Source organism: Zingiber officinale, chromosome 8B (genome assembly GCF_018446385.1).
Source record: "Zingiber officinale cultivar Zhangliang chromosome 8B, Zo_v1.1, whole genome shotgun sequence".
Taxonomy (NCBI): domain Eukaryota; kingdom Viridiplantae; phylum Streptophyta; class Magnoliopsida; order Zingiberales; family Zingiberaceae; genus Zingiber; species Zingiber officinale.
The window spans coordinates 10,740,145-10,756,941 of NC_056001.1; the positions used below are offsets into that span (position 1 = coordinate 10,740,145).

General features: G+C 36.1%; 1 protein-coding gene across 9 annotated transcripts; it reads left to right on the plus strand.

The window, feature by feature from the left end:
- The first annotated feature begins 8,799 nt into the window (after positions 1-8,799).
- Positions 8,800-16,244, plus strand: LOC122017197 (protein DECREASED SIZE EXCLUSION LIMIT 1-like). Of its 9 annotated transcripts, none has more exons than XM_042574744.1 (14): positions 8,800-9,028; positions 9,124-9,186; positions 9,270-9,338; positions 9,440-9,496; positions 9,642-9,868; positions 11,906-11,964; positions 12,066-12,159; positions 12,431-12,497; positions 12,778-12,860; positions 13,017-13,108; positions 13,896-14,002; positions 14,596-14,659; positions 15,614-15,812; positions 15,887-16,244. In XM_042574744.1, exons 1-13 carry the CDS (start codon positions 8,895-8,897, stop codon positions 15,710-15,712), a joined length of 1,215 nt encoding a protein of 404 aa, XP_042430678.1. In that variant the 5' UTR covers positions 8,800-8,894; the 3' UTR covers positions 15,713-15,812; positions 15,887-16,244. The 9 variants fall into 9 exon arrangements, with proteins under 9 accessions (XP_042430678.1, XP_042430679.1, XP_042430681.1 ...); XM_042574745.1 differs by having other exon boundaries at positions 15,901-16,244; XM_042574747.1 differs by having other exon boundaries at positions 15,912-16,244.
- Positions 16,245-16,797: the final 553 nt, after the last annotated feature.

A 16,797-nucleotide genomic window follows, 5' to 3' on the forward strand; every position in this document is an offset into this window, starting at 1 on the left:
TTGACAATATGTTTAAGTTAGGAAAAACATAATAGCAAAACAATATACTAAAAACAATGGACTTACGTTGCCAAGGGTACACACTTGGACTTATACCGCCGAATGGACTTACGTTGCTAAAGTTACACACTTAGACTTACCGCCGAATGGACTTATGTTGCCAAGGATACACACTTGGAATTACATCACCGAATGAACTTACGTTGCTAAGGCTACACACTTGGACTTATACCGCCGAATGGACTTACGTTGCCAAGGCTACACACTTGAACTTACACTACTGAAACAAAAATGCAAACATGCATGAAACCTATCCCAAGGCTCCCCCTACACCTATGCTCCCCATTGAGTTAGGAATTTCGTGCAAAGACATTTAAGGTTTTCCCAACTAAACCTTACTTCTCCCTCTTTACCTAATATCAAAAAACTCCAACAATATCTCAATTGTCGGAAATTTGATCACCAAACTGACTCTAAACTCATATATTTATCCCCCATGGATCCCATACATCTAAACGAGTTGACCCAGTCAAAATCTAGTGCTGAAAATAATTTCAGACTAGTATTAGTCGACTGCCAAAATCATCAGTCGATTGCTCTTATTGAAACAAACCTACAAAACCATTCTGTGCTCGATAAACACTGTCATCAGTCGACTGGTAACTGTACCAGTCGATTGACACACTTTTCCAGCCCATTTCAACATTTCTAACCCAATTTCATAAATGCACCAGAAGTTCCATAGACATCCAAAAATCTCCAAATTTTATGGAGATGTCTGTTTTACTTATGTCTACTTGGGAAAAAAATACATTCAAAAATTTATCTATCACCAATCTCAAGATTGACACAAAATCCAAAACTAACTAAATGGTTCAATTGAACCTTGACCTAAAGTACTAGTTTTGGCTTCCTCTTGATGTATTTGCCCATACTAAACCACAATGCATCCCTATCATTGGTTTATATGACATCTATATATCCAAAACCAATTATCATGTAATATGACCCCGAATGTCATATTTCTTGCATGAAACACATCTCCAATTGTACAAATTTCCTAAGGTTGAGACTCAAATCCGTCTCCAAACCTCTTTGCACATTCCATGACCCAATCTAGACTCCCAAGTAAAATCCACTTGAGATCTATTGGCCATGAGTCCCAATTTGACTCTTTGAGCTCCCCCTAAAGCTCTTAGCCTTAGCCACCTCCTTAGGTGACTCATCCACAATTGCTAGGCCACATCGGTGCACCTCCAGTGACACTTAGCCTACAAACCTAACCTTTTTAACCTTGGACACCTTGCCCTTAGTTAATTTCTTTTTACCATTAAATGACTTTCCCTTGCCATTTATTGACTTCTCTTTGCTATAATCATATGCAACCCTAGCATAAGATTTTCTCTTAGCCTTGGAGACACTAGATCGGTATCCCAAACCCGATCTATCATTGTTGGGTCTTTGGCTACCCAACACCATACTTAACCCTCTAGATCCACTGTGAATCTAAGATCCACTGTGAATCTAGTTAGAGTTTTCTCCAAACTATCAAGCTTTGCCTTCAAAGCTTGATTTTCCCTTTCTACGTTCCTAAACCTAGAGTCAACATGTCCACCATGGACATTCCTAGACCTACCCTTCCTAGGCATGGGCCTCCCTTTCTTGGGATTTTTGCCTAAGTTCACTTTAGGTCTACCATTTCTAAAGTTATCATGAATGAGTCTCCTAGGGTTATGATCTACATTGACCCTATTTCTATCATGATATCTAAAGCCAAAATTTTGCATGGGTAAATAATGAAAATTGAAAATTATTCCTAGCATATATGGGAGTATAAGAATTTAAATTTGAATTACACTTTAAATTGGGGTATACCTCTCTTACCCTTGAAACTCCCCCTCGACTCGAGCTCCTCTTCTTCTTTTCCCATTTCTTCAAATGCTCCAACTTCTTGAGCTCTCCCTTATTGGGGCACTTGGTGTGGTAGTGACCCTTCTCTCTACACGTGAAATACACAATGCGCATTTTCCTTCTTTGAGCTTCTTCATTCCTACAACCCTTATTAGTATTCAAATTAACTTGAATGAGTTTAGGAGTTACTTTCTTGAGCAAGGGACATCTACTCTGGTAATGTCTCTTCTCATTGCAACCGAAGCACACAATGTGATCCTTTGACTTGTCTTCGGTAGAGATGCTCACTAGGTTAACTACTTCCAAGACCTTTTCTTCATCCGTCTTGGCTTCTTCTTCAACCTTTGAGGATGTTTCCTCATCCACACTTGCGGATGACATTTCTTCATCCTTCTCCTCCTCAGAAGTTGAACACATGTCATCTTCCGGTTGCTCCTCTTTTTGAGCAACTTCATTCCTTTCTTCGGATTTCTCCTCTTCGTGTGTAGGTATAAGTTCTTCACCTAAAACCATCTTTACCTTGCTCCACAACTCGTGGGCGTTCTTGTATTCACCTACACGACTTATCACGTTAGAAGATAAAATATCTACCAAAATTGATATTACCTTTGAGTTTGCCTCCGATCGTGAGGTTTGTTCTTCCGTCCAATGTCATGGTCGGAGTCTCTTCCCTTTCTTGTCTCTTGGAACTTCGAATGACTCCTTGATTACCATCATTGTGTCCCAAATTCGTGTCGAAGAAGACTTCCATCTTTATTATCCAAAATGTGATGTCCCCTAGGCTTCCTCCTTCAAACTTTGGAAGTGCTATCAAGTTGGCCATCTTTTGCTTCCTTGGCAGTTAGTCCAATGGAGAGAAACCTTGCTCTGATACTACTTCTTGGGGGATCTTGTGTGGTCGTCTAGAAGGGGGGTTGGATAGACGGCACCCCCAACTCGATTGTTTCCTACGTATTCGTTAGTTACGCAGCGGAATAATACAAGAACAAATACAAATACGAATACAAATATAAACAAGAAAGCTAATCTAAAAATAATAAGGAAATGTAAACCGCTAACACATTTGTTTACGTGGTTTGGAGATAACTTGCTCCTGCTGCTCCACGACTATTTTTAAAGTGGATGATCTGTGTGATCCTTCGATGGATCAAGTCCCGGAACTCCGGCTAGCACAAACTCCTTCTCGGTGGAGTAAACCTCGCAAAACCTTGATCAATACACTGCACACCAATCACAGCTTCAAGGTAAACTACTAATAGGGGTTTGTTGGTGCAATCGACCTATGCTTGATCGGTATGTTCATGGTTTTGATGTGTGTATCAAAGAGTTTAAGTTAGGCTTTCATATGTGTTTGATATGTGTGTTTGGGTCTTGCAGGACTTAGTGAAACACACATGAGAAGCTTGGTGTAGCAAGCTTGGGAAGCTCATCCTAAGGCTCAGATCCTTGAGTCGGTGAAGGATGGTGTGGAAGACATCCGAGGGACCGTCGGACGAGGAGCAACGGAGTGGAGCCGAGGAAAGCGGACTTCAAGGCAACGTGAAGGATGTCACGGAGAGGAGCCGCGGGCTCGGGTGCATCTGAGGGACGAAGGTCGAGGAAGAGGACTTCAAGGGCGACTCCGGAAAGGATGAGTGTGAGCGTGTAACAAGGTGCAGTCCAGTCGGTTGCAACTTTTAGCAGTCAACTGCACCAGTCGACTGGCAGCGAACAGAAGCATTCTGTTCGCTCAGTCGGCAGCGACCAGTCGACTGCTAAACTAGCAATCGACTAGTAAATAACCGTTGGCCAACCGTTGGTGCTACGAAGTAGTCGTTGGCTACCTCCAACGGTAGCACCAGTCGACTGATGGTTTTGCCAGTCGACTGGTGTCGAGATGAGTTGATATGATGATCAACTCTCTCCTCTTATTTATAGGAAGCTTTGGGGCTTGAAGGATGTTACTCATGCTTGCTGAATAACTCCTTAGCAATTGTCCAAAGCTTCCAAGTCTACTCTCTTCCTCCCAAAACCTAAACTTCATCATTGTAAAGAGGAAGAGATCCTTTGTGAGAGGTTTGCTCCACCGAGAAGGAGAAAGCTCTAGCCGGAGATTGTCGGGGATTGATCCACCGAAGGATCAAGGGTTCGTCCACCTCAAGGACATGTCGTGGAGTAGGAGCAAGCAATCTCCGAACCATGTTACATAGAGCTTGTTAGTGATTTGGTATTCTTTCTTTATTGTTTTCATTAGTTACTAGTTAGTTGTATTTCCACTTGCGCACTAACTTGTAGGAGAAAAAACGCGATTTGGGGGTGACCTAGCTTTCCAACCCCCTTCTAGCCGATCACCGATCCCCCATAAGTGGTATCAGAGCCAGGTTGCTTTTCAACGGACTAATCACCAAGAAGAGCAATTCATCAAAATGGCTTGTTCAAGCATTCATCCACCCAAATTCGAAGAAAATTTCTCTTGGTGGAAAAAATTGATGGAGGTATTCTTCGATACCGACTTCGACATTATGCTAATCATGAGAAGTGATTTTGAAGTGCCCAAGGATGATCGCAATAAGACAATCGACATAACAAGATGAACCAAGAGGCAAAAGGAAGAGCATTTAGCAAACTCCAAAGCAATGCATCAACTACTAAATGTTCTTCCCCAACAAGAAGTGACTAGGATTGGAAACTACACAAGCGCCAAGGACTTGTGGGAAAAACTAGTGGAGCTTCATGAAGGGGCTTCGGAAGCAAAATTGGCGAAGAGAAACCTTCTCCGATCTCAACCCAATAACATCAAGTTTGAGAAAGGAGAAAAGGTATCAATGTTACACTCTAGAATTAAGGAAATTATTAATGGACTAACAAGTGTAGGTGAAACACTCTCAAATCAAGACATGATGATGAAAGCCTTCAATGCTTTCCCAAGAACTATAACTTAGAGCTCAATTGTAGATTCGTTCTACATCTCGAGGGGTTTAGAAAAATCTTCTCTAGATGAATTCTTCTCAACAATGGAGCTTCACGAAACTAGAATTGAAGGGTTAGATGAAGAAAGATCAAGAGGAGTAGCCCTTGTGGCAAACAAGGAAAAGGTGAAGAAGAAGAAAGCTACATCTCCATCATCTTCCGACTCCGAAGAATCAAGCGCCTCAATGGGACGATACCAGTCGACTGGTGAAAGTGTCAGTCGACTGTCCTCTGTGGAGATTTGACCGTTACAATCCAACGGCTCGATACCAGTCGACTGGTGAAAGTACCAGTCGATTGCTCCACATTGTCCACGATCCCTCGGATGCTCCATCCTTCACCAGACCCGAAGCCATCAACCTGAGTTATATATATATCCTACAAATCTGTACAACTCAAATGCACATATCAAATATAAGGGTGAACATAACTTAAATCTTTTGCCCAAACACCAAAACACATGGTCGCACGGACCATTGGGATTGCTCCAATAGTTAGTTCCTCAGTCATAACATTCTACCAAAGTGGAGTACGAACAACTTCTTTATAAGATACAAGCTTACAAAGACAATGAACATATACAATAAATGAAGCAAAAAAAATGAGAATAATAACAGTAAGTAAAATCTAGTAGTTTAGTAGACTTATGAACACGAGTAGACTGATGACGGTAGAGAGAATGATCATTCACAACCTCAAGAGATGATTAGGTAGTGGCAGAAGGAGAAACATGTAGAGCGAATATCTCGGGAACCAAAGTACTAGATTCAGTTGAGCTACCGGCAGGAGCTGTAGGTGAAACTTCCTTAGTGTCGATATTGAAAGGATCAATGCAAAACAAATTTGACTTTGTCATATTATGCGAACTAGTAGGAATAAAAAGAATCGAATATATTCAATAAATACAACAGAGATATATAATTTTTGACTAACGGGATCAAAACAATGATGTCCTTTTTGGTTAACACCATAATCCAAAAAGACGCAAAGAGTGAACTAAGGGGCTAACTTATTACACTCGACATGTAGATGAAGGACAAAATAAGTACAACAAAAAACACACAAAGAGGAATAGACAAAAGCATCCTCATACAATTTTTTAAAAGGTGACAAGCTTGAATTGTGTGAGATTAGAATTCTATTAATCACGTGAGCGACGGTAAGAATTGCTTTCCCCTAAAAGATACTAGGAACACTGGCAGACAATAAAAATAAACGGGTTGTTTCAACAAGATGTTTACGTTCAGTCACACTATTCTGTTCAGAAGTATCTGTACACGAGGTTTGATGAATAGTACTATCAGAAGCAAGTAAATATAAAAAATGATTCAAAGTGTATTCACCCCCAATCACAATAAAAATACTTTATGACATTAGAATGTTGAGTTTTCAAAAGAGTTCTAAAGTTGTTGAAAATGGTAATATAATTAGATAAGTGTTTCATAAGATAAACCTAAGAGTAGCGAGTGCAATTATCAATAAATAAAATATAATATATTGACCCCTTTTTGTAGGAATAGGAGAGAGTTTCCACACATCAGAATAGATAAGATCTGAAAGACTTTTAGAAAATGTTAAGATAGTAAATTTGGCCAGTTTACAATCACTACAATAAAAAATATCAGAACTTTTTAAAGGTTTTAATACTCCTGTAGAAGCTAAAAACTACAAATGAAGCGCTAAAACATAACCTAAACGAGTGTCACAAATAAACAGAAGATGAACGACTTAGACGAAAATATGATAAATCTACACTCAAAGCTACAACTTCTTGTACTTTGAGTTGATCCAAAACATAAAGTCCTTATTGCCTACGACCTATCCCAATCAGCCTCTAAGATCGCAGGTCTTGAATATAACAATTGAATGAAGAAAAAAGAGACTAGGTGTCTAGACTCACATAATTAACTAACAGAAACAAGATTTAAAGTAAGATTCGGAATATAATAAACGTCAGTAAGAGATAAACAAGATATAACAATTGAACCAATACCTATTAATGACATAGGAGTACCATCAACAGTCACAATATATATAGATGAACTGGGAGAAAAAGAAACAAAAGATGATAAATTAGATGTCATATGATGGGAGGTACCAGAGTCTAAAATCTACAAAGATGAAGATATAGTTGAAATACCAAACGATGATAAATCTATATGAGAGGAAGCTGACATGGCAGAGGAATATGAAGCAAGAAACTGTTGAAATTGTTCTAACATATACATATCATATTTTCATAAAGTATTTGTACGACCAGGCTTGGTGGCATAACTAATAATACTCAGAATAATTAAACTGTATGAATACCTTGACATGAATAATGACCAGGCATGATGACAATCTGTGAAAATTGGTATCAGGATGACCTATGGCCATACAAAAAAACCAAGGCAAAAAAGGACATCGGCATAGAAATCGACAGCACAAGGTGTCCGTGCTGAAATCAGCAGAAAAATATCTCGGTGTCGAAATTGACAACACAGTGCGTCGATGGCAAAATTGGCAGAAAAGGATGTCAATATTAAAATCAACAGAAAAAGATATTGATGTCAAAATCGACAACAACAATAAAAGAAAGTAATAACTAGGGCGATAGAAAAATTAAGTCAAAAGAAAGAAAATCTTATTATGATACTGTATAAAAGTTTTATTAAATTTAAAAAAATATTAGAAATACAAACTATAAATATATATAATATAATATAATCTAATTCGCTCTTGCTCAGAACATGTATCGGCATTAATTTATTTTAAGATCCACAAGGGATTGTTCAGAATATGATCCTAAACAGCTTGTATATAAAAATTAAGTTCCGTAGTTTAATATTGAATTGAGATGAGATAGATCCATCGACAAAATAGTTAATGTATCCATTATGACCTTTTATAATGCCCACACACATGTCCATGTGACTTACTAGGTGTTCTTTATCACTATCATTTGGAGTACAATATGTCTAGTAAATAGAATGAAATGGAGTTGAATTAATTTTTTTCGAACAAATTGAATTGATCGATTTTTTTTAAAAAATGATAAAATATCGATTAATTTGATTAAAAAACATATTAATTAATTTTTTTTAAAAAAATATTCTTTTAAAATAAAATTTGGGTTCGGTTTTAAAAATAGGATCTAAAATTTCAATTTAATTAAAAATTTTGATTAATTCAGTCTAATTGAATAAAATATTTTAAAATCAAACCAAATTAATTATTTTTAAAAAAAAAACTAAATTTTTGAATAAACCAAATTAAATTTTAAAATTCGTTCGATTTATTTTATTTAATTGAATTTTTACTCACCTCTTTTCTCTGCTATCACCTTAAATTAGGTAAAGTTAACTTCATCCTAAAATAAATTTGAGTGTCGAACCAATTTTATATTACATCTATTAGGAACAATCTCTATGTAATATATAGATCTTATTTTGATATTTTAGGTGTTTAAATTTTATCCAATTAATTCAAAGTATATTCTAATTTAAAATATTATATAAAATGTTTTTTTAATAGTTTAGATGTCTTGATTTTACCTGATTAAAGGTAGATCATATTGTCTCTTAATTTATTTAACAGATAAATTTAAAATATAATTTATGTATATTGAGATTGTCTTTATTTAAATTTGAATTTGAATTTTCTTATTTGTTTCTAAATGTTTATAAGCGTGTGAATGATTCGACGCTATTTTTTTCCGTTTTTCTTTTACTTTTCCTATTTTTCTTATGAAAATGCCCTTTACTATATTTGATCCTCTTATCTTGTATAATTATCCCTCCAAGTATAGTAATCTTTACTATATATTTTCTTTGCCTTGTGATTTTTAAATTTTTTTTTTTTTTTTTTTTTTGACGTTTCATCCGACTAAAATGATAAAAATTAATTAAAAAAACATAGCCTAGAAAGGTCACCTCAATTAAAGTCCTTTTTGATTCGGTCGGACCTCACCATTTCAAACTTCCCACGACTGCGATCGGTGGTTTATAGTCGGTTCTAGTCACTTCTTCCGTGTCCTTCGCCGGCAGCGCACCATGAGTCTCGTCAGCGCAAGAGGGGACGGCGGCAGACCGCGACCTCCGCCCGATCCGGTTGTGGTTCTGCGAGGTCACGGCGCTCAAGTCATGGATGCCTGTTTCCACTCTTCGCGGTCGCTTCTCTTCACCGGGTAGTCTACCGTCTTTTCTTTGCTCCGTTTTTAAATCCTCATCTCTTCTCCGAAGGACGACGACCTATTCAACCCTAAGGTTCGTTCATTTTCAGTGCCGCCGATGGGGAGCTGCGAATTTGGGATACCGTGCAGCATCGGACGCTCTCCTCTACCTGGTAAAGCGTCTCTCTCTCGCGTTGATGTCATATGACCATCTTTTATGAAATTTCGCCATCTTGGTTCACTTTGAGGGTTCTAGGGCTCACGGCGGAGCGGCAGGCGTCTACAGTGTTGCTACTAGCCCTTGTATCGAGGATAAAGTTGTGAGGTACCTCTCATTATTTTGGTCTTATGACTCTTTCGTTCTCTAGTAATCTATCTGCACCGATTGGTGAAAGGGACTTATGAACCGTTCTCTATCCTACGTAGTCAGGGAAGAGATGGGATGTGCAAATGCTGGCAGGTTGAGGAATCTGGTCTCTCCAGGTCATTGTTACTATCGCTTAATTCCTTGTTCTTATTTTCCTTGGACTATTCAGTTTGTCCTCATGTTCAAAGCTTAATCCTCGTGCAACGTTTTGGAGCTGGTTGGATACAGGATTTCATACTGATAGAGGCATTATGTTCGCAGGGACCCTTTGGTTGCCTTTAGGACCAATACATATCACTTCTGCAAACTTTCTTTGGTGAAATCCTCTGCACCCGTGAAATTAGTGGGGCAAACTGATCAAACAGATTGCAAATCTGCTTGTTCCACTATAGGATACGAAGATCAGAATGGCAATCATGACTTGGAGAAGAGATATAGAGTGTCCCCAGAACACCATCCTGCTGAGACATCTTCAACCCCAATTGAAGGTTTGCTGCCTTTTAGTTGATGTCCTATTCTTCAGAGATTTAATTCCCATGTCTCCTAGCACATTGTTTTATTTAAGGCCAAAAGGAAGAGGAACCAGATACAGAAAAAAAAAAAATGTAGAAATCAAATTGAAAAGTTTATATATATTCAAGGTTCTAAAATTCGCTAAGCGCTAGTCGTGCACCATATCAATGCCTAGTGCCTAGGCTACTTAGGCGGAAACTAGGCACCGTTAGGCGAATTTCACGGTATCAATATAAATTACATAATAACATAATAACACCAAATTTAAAATGAGTTCAAAATTACACAACTAATAAATATCACAAATTTATTCTACATCTTCTCCATAATTTTCAACAACTTGTTCTTCATCGGACACAAACTCAATATTATTATTGTGATCCTCTTCTTCTTTGGATGCAAAATCAGTTCCGTGAAGTTCTCTCACTCTAGAGCTTCTTTGGAGTTGTCTTATAAAATGACGTTTCTAAAGAATGAGGCTTTGGCCAACCTTCAATTTAATCGCTTCCAAGTCACTTAGTTGAGGAAAGATCATATAATAAATTTTTCTTCAAATCAATTTCTCTAGCATTTTAACTCTCTGATTTCTCATAAATGTGGGCTTCTTCATTTGCTCTGATTTCTCCAGCGCTGGTTACCCAGTGTGATGAAGATGAAGTTTGGTGCTCACCACTAGGGCAAGCCAATAAATTAACTTTCTTGTTGGACCAAAGTTTAGGGCTTATAAAACTTAAGCCTAATACAAAAAAAAAGTTACATTTATATTTTTTTTTAATTGATGAAATTTAAGTGAAAGGTTTTAGGCTTAATAAAGTAATGATGGAATATATGAAATTTAAGTTTAGCAATATTAAACATAATGAGATAATTGTTAAGATAGGAGATGACGATTTGTCTGAAACTGAGAGCTTTAAGTATTTAAGATCATTTTTGCAAAACGATGGAGAATTGAGAGAGATTTCTTACATATAATTCAAGCAGGATAATTGAAATGGAAGAGGACATCAAGTGTTTTATGTGGTCGTAAAGTATCTTGAGAAGTTGTACAAAATGGCGGTTAGACTTGTCATGTTATATGGTGTTGAATGTTGGATTATGACTTGAGCACATGAGTAGAAGATGAGAGTTGTAGGAATGAGGATGTTAAGGTGGATTTATGGACATGCATGGATGGACAAGATAAAAAATGAGAGTATTAGAGAGAAAGTCAGAGTTACATTTAGTCAGGAAAAACTAAGATAGTTTGGAAGACAACCAATAAATGTTCCAGGTGATGTGAAACTATGGCAAATATACACATGTGAAACTATGACAAATATACACATCAAACAAGGAAGAGGAATACCAAAAAAGACTTGGTTAGCAACAATAAACTCAAAATAGACTTGGTTAGCAACAATAAACTCAAAATGAAGAATTTACTTTTCTTATCTTTGTTATAAAAGAGGATATTTTATGCATATCGACTGAAATCTAGGCCTATGTGCATGTTGATTAATTGTTAACTTTTGGAGTAAGATTGTCAGTTTTGCATATTCAAATTGTGCCTCAAAGGGTATTATTCTCCTCGAATTCCATTTTTTGTTGGATACTCAGGCTGTTTTCCTTGTAGTTCATTCCATATTTGTTGTTCTATTTTGTGTTATCTCATGCATAGAGTTCAGTAGAAGGGTACAGTTCATATAATTGATTTCAATTAGTGGGGCTAACATGATAACGATCATAATATTTTGTGGTTTCATGTGCCTTTATTCCAGCACTTGACTATGGCGATCTATTAAAATTAAATGTGCCCCTAGTTAGAATGTATACACAAGTCAAAATTGGATTAAAGTTTTACTAGTAAATATTTTTTGACACAAATCTATGTTTCAATTAGAGGTCAATGCTGCATTACCAGTGGAGTGCAATAGTCTGTTACATTTGCATGAATAGTACTATGATTTTCTCTATTCCCCACCCTTCACCCCTACTCCACGAGAATGTGTTACTTATGCCATCTATATGTTTAGGTTCTAACACAACTAGAGGACCAATGTTGATGGCTATAGCTGGTGAAGAATCTTATCAGGTAATTTTCCAGGCTATTTCAAGTTTCATACTTAGCATCTTATTATTGTAATTTATTTTTGGCTTGTCTACATCTTTCCAAATATGTATCTGTATATATAGGTTGAGATCTGGGACCTTCATAATGCAGAGCGGTTGATGTGCTTGCCCCAGACATTTGATGACATTTCCACAGGGCATCCAATAAAACAAAGAGGTATGCAATGATTCTGGAAGTTTCTGCAAGAAGAAGCTTTCATATGCCTTTTGAGTTTCTTTTTGCCCTTTAAATGATTGATTGCAGTATCAAATTTTCAAATCATTTGCCAGGTCTATAGCTTTAAATTTTATTTTCATTTGATACCACAATGTTGTCATGCTAGAAGGCTATTTATTTCATGCAATATCTTTTCTAATCTTTTTTTTTCTTGCAAAATTTTCAGTCATATTATTTAACTGAGATTTGTTGATTTATTGGATCACCTTAGGAATGTGTATGGCTGTCCAAGCTTTCTCATCACTGGAGTCGCAAGGGCACTTAAATATTTTGTCTGGGTGAGTGTTTGTATCTTCTTCTTCTTTTCTTTTATTTTTGTTGCCAGGAATGAACAGGCTGTTGTATTATCCTGACAGACCTCAGCTGTGTGGAAACATTTTATTTCACTATGCATAAATATGTCTAAATGCTTTCCAATTGATCCATCCTGCACATTCAGCCTACTCATTAAATACAAACCACACACAGAATAATTTTGTCAAACATCAAAAGGTCCTGAGGAAGTATCACTGATGCTTCTAATAAAAAAAAATTAATGATTTTTTTCCCTTGTCACAGTTATGAGGATGGAAGCATGCTTTGGTGGGATATACGGAAGCCTAGGTCTCCGTTATCTTCTGTAAAATTTCATTCAGATGCAGGTTAGTAATCACCTTTCGCTTGAATGAATCTTGCAATCCATTAGTATTTTTTTATTGTCGAGAGACAAAAACTGCAACCTGCATTCTATTTTGAGTAGCATTTCTATATATTAAAATTTTTGGAAGACCATTCTGACTCTTTTTTATTTTTTTTAGTTCTATCTCTTGCAACTGATGGCTCATGCAATGGTGGCATATCTGGAGGTGCTGATAACCAAGTGATCTTATTCAGCCTTGATCATCAAAAGGTGTATGTTGCATTTGATACTGTTACTTGTTTCTCCGTATTTGTATCCCTCCTTGTTATGATATTGGAAACTTGGTGATCAACCAACTGTATTGATTTGGATTACCTTGGAGGTTTGTTTCATACTGCATTATCGAGCATGAGTTTAAATCAAATGGTATTTGCCTTCTAAGTCATCTTTACTCATTGTAATATTAGAATGACATATGGATAAGCTTAGAAAATAATATATGGCTGACCTGTTATGTTCTAACCATATCTGTGTAGGTGGTATAGATGGAGCATTTACCTCATATTCTCTTTATCCGTCCATCTAAACTTATCTATTGTATCAAAATTTGAAAACTTATTCACTATTTTCCCTTATATTCAGACGTGTGTGTTCATCTTCTGGGACCATCCTGCTATATTTCCTACGTTTCTCCTTAATCAATAACCAGGTTATGGCATTACAGTTTACTAGGTCAGGTCAAGGCACAAAAATTGATTCATATTTCAGGCTTCTGAACTTCATTTAACTTTCTTTAATTTATCAGTATTAATTTGTAATGAAGTGCACTACTGTTGTGGCATCCATTTAAATTTTATGCTGCAGCAGAGCTAATCTTCCTGCCATTTCATGGTGCAATAGAGACATGTTACTATGTCACTCTCAACTTTCTCTAGCTCTTCTATGATACACTGGTTTGAGATTGAGCGACCTCTTTACAATCTGAACTTTTCTACTACCTTTAAACTAATGGTGGATTTAATTGTTCCTCAACAAGTTGTTTTTCTTTTCTATCCAGAGTACCTGTACTATTAAGAAAGAATTAACTGTTGATCGTCCAGGAACAGCAGACACTGCAATACGAGCAGACAGTAAAATTGCAGCAACAGCCGGGTGGGATCACAGGTTAGCTGGTATCCTTGTTCTCCAAAATTATTCCTATGTTTTTTTTCAAAAAAAATATTGATACTCTCGTGAAGGTCTTGTTGAGCAGTTAGAAAACAATATATACAAAGAATTAGTATAGCAAAAATGCTGATTTTACAAATGAAATCACCTACTATTGTTGAAGAGCAATTAGGCATAGCTTCAACAAATGACAAAATGCAAGAAAATAGGTTAAGATGGTGCAAAATCTTACAAATGGAATCGATCAAAAGTTCAGTGGTGGAATAAAATGTAGCTTATTCCAAATAGACAGGATTTAGCTTTTGTTGCATGTTCATGAAGCATCATAAATTATGATAATTTACCTTCCTTAGTACTAGTGTGCAAAGGAGAAAATGAATTCTTAAATAATCAGCATAATTGAAATCACATGAAGCTGTACATGTCCCTTCAGAATGACTGTCAAGGTTGCCAAACTACCTGTAAATAGTTAAAATATGTCAATTCTGCTGTATTCTTAATTTTCATCACACTATATTTGCAATTCCCTTAATTTTTTCAGATTTTTTTGCACACTATGGTGCTTTATTATATGTTTTTTCATAATGCAGAGTGCGCGTGTATAATTACCGCAAAGGGAACACTTTAGCAATACTCAAGTATCACACTGGTTTGGTATGGCGAAACATTATTCCGTTATCTCGTACTTTATCTACTGTTAAGGTCATCTATTTCTTTTCATAATTTTTGCACTTTTTAACTTTGCTTGTGAATGGCTGACTCATCAAGTATTATTAGTTTCTCTCCCAATTATATGCCATTTTGTTTATTATTAAAGCTAAGAGCATACTGACTGATCATATAAACATTTATACTGGTATTCAAAAGGAGACAAAATAATACCAGTATATAGATCATATCAATCTTTGTATGCATGATATAAAACATAGTAGTATTGCTATGCTTAAGTTATTATATGAAAGGAATCAATTTGATCGTCTGTAGGATTTTGGGCTCCTGTTTTGTGCTTTTGATCTTTTTCCAACTACAATCTTGGAGGAAAAAAAAAACAAAGACTGTTTGCAAAAAAAAAAAAAAAAGGTTCCTGACATAGTTTCCATTGTTCCCGAAGTGTAATGCAGTTACATTTTCATCTGACTGCAAGCTGATGGCATCCTGCTCAGAAGACTCCACCGTTGCACTATGGAATATTTATCCTCCTCAACCTTAATGGGAAATGTCTCTGTCCCATCCAGTCCACTCTCCATTCCTCAACCTTGAGGATTGACCAAGTTGAAAAATCATGGGCCTTAGGGCATACTGACTGATCATATAAACATTTATGCTGGTATTCAAAAGGAGACAAAATAATACCAGTACATAGATCATATCAATCTTTGTATGCATGATATAAAACATAGTAGTATTGCTATGCTTAAGTTATTATATGAAAGGAATCAATTTGATCGTCTGAAGGATTTTGGGCTCCTGTTTTGTGCTTTTGATCTTTTTCCAACTACAAACGTAAATTCATCATTTCTTTTTGCAACACAATCTTTGAGGAAAAAAAAACACAATACTGTTTGCAAACAAAAAAAGTTCCTGATATAGTTTCCATTGTTCCCGAAGTGTAATGCAGTTACATTTTCACCTGACTGCAAGCTGATGGCATCCTGCTCAGAAGACTCCACCGCTGCACTATGGAATATTTATCCTCCTCGACCTTAATGGGAAATGTCTCTGTCCATCCAGTCCACTCTCCATTCCTCAACCTTGAGGATTGAGAAGTTGAAAAATCATGGGCCTTAGGGCAGTCCCATCTAAGTAGGTAATTCCGTGCCCACTATTCCAAGGACATTTTAATAATTGTAACCATCTGATTTACAAATTTGTTATGCTTAGGTTTTCTTCGCAAGTTGCTGCTCAGAAGTGTAGATATGCATTGCATGCTACCTGATGGAAGCCGTGAATGCATATTATCTGATGCCAACTCGAACTCTTGTGATTCATGCTTTGCTTAATCTCAAGTTTTAAAATTGCATGCGAACTGGGGTGGTCTTCGTAGAGCATGATCTTTGGATTGTAAGAGGTTGTAAATGGCCTAATCAAATCATTAGCGGTCGTTGATTGAGACTTTCATTTTGCTAACGAATGCCTTTGTAATTTTTGTAGTACTTTTTCTTTAGTGTTTTGAAACTGATATTCCTTATTGTTGAATGCCAATGCAATTACTTCGAATGAAAGGATAGTACAATAATTAGTTGTAGAGATTGACATGGAATAAACTAAGAATACATTTTTTTTTTTATGCTTTGGTTGATGAAATAAATAGATATTTCATTTGCTTAAATAGATTATTCCATTCTTCTTAATAAATTCACTTTTTGACTTGCAAGTCCCATTCGACTTTGTCCACCCAGATAGTTTATTTCTTTTGTCTAATTTATTTTGTTATTGAACAAGAATGGATACTTTTGAAATAATAAAATAGATAAAGAACATTTTAAATATAACAAATAATTATTCTTTAATATGTGAATTAATAATTTAATTTTATTATTTCAAATGAAATATAAATACTTAATATAAAGAAATTAATAAGCTGAAAATAGTTGATTATATGAAGTAAACTCATCATTAGGATACCACAAAAACCAAAATAATCATAATTACATGGAAACCGTTGATTTGGTAGCCTAGAAACACTGCACTAAATTAATCTCACAAGGTGGGCTTAGAATTTTAGGTATTCATATTCAAATTTATATCTATTGTGTTCACGATAGTGAAACATCATCAATTTTCGAGATTAT

Coding starts and splice junctions, on each gene's coding strand:
- LOC122017197 (XM_042574744.1), top strand. CDS start 8,895: ATGAGTCTCGTCAGCGCAAGAGGGGACGGCGGCAGACCGCGACCTCCG. Junction 9,029..9,123: donor CGGTCGCTTCTCTTCACCGG/GTAGTCTACCGT, acceptor GTTCATTTTCAG/TGCCGCCGATGGGGAGCTGC. Junction 9,187..9,269: donor CGGACGCTCTCCTCTACCTG/GTAAAGCGTCTC, acceptor TGAGGGTTCTAG/GGCTCACGGCGGAGCGGCAG.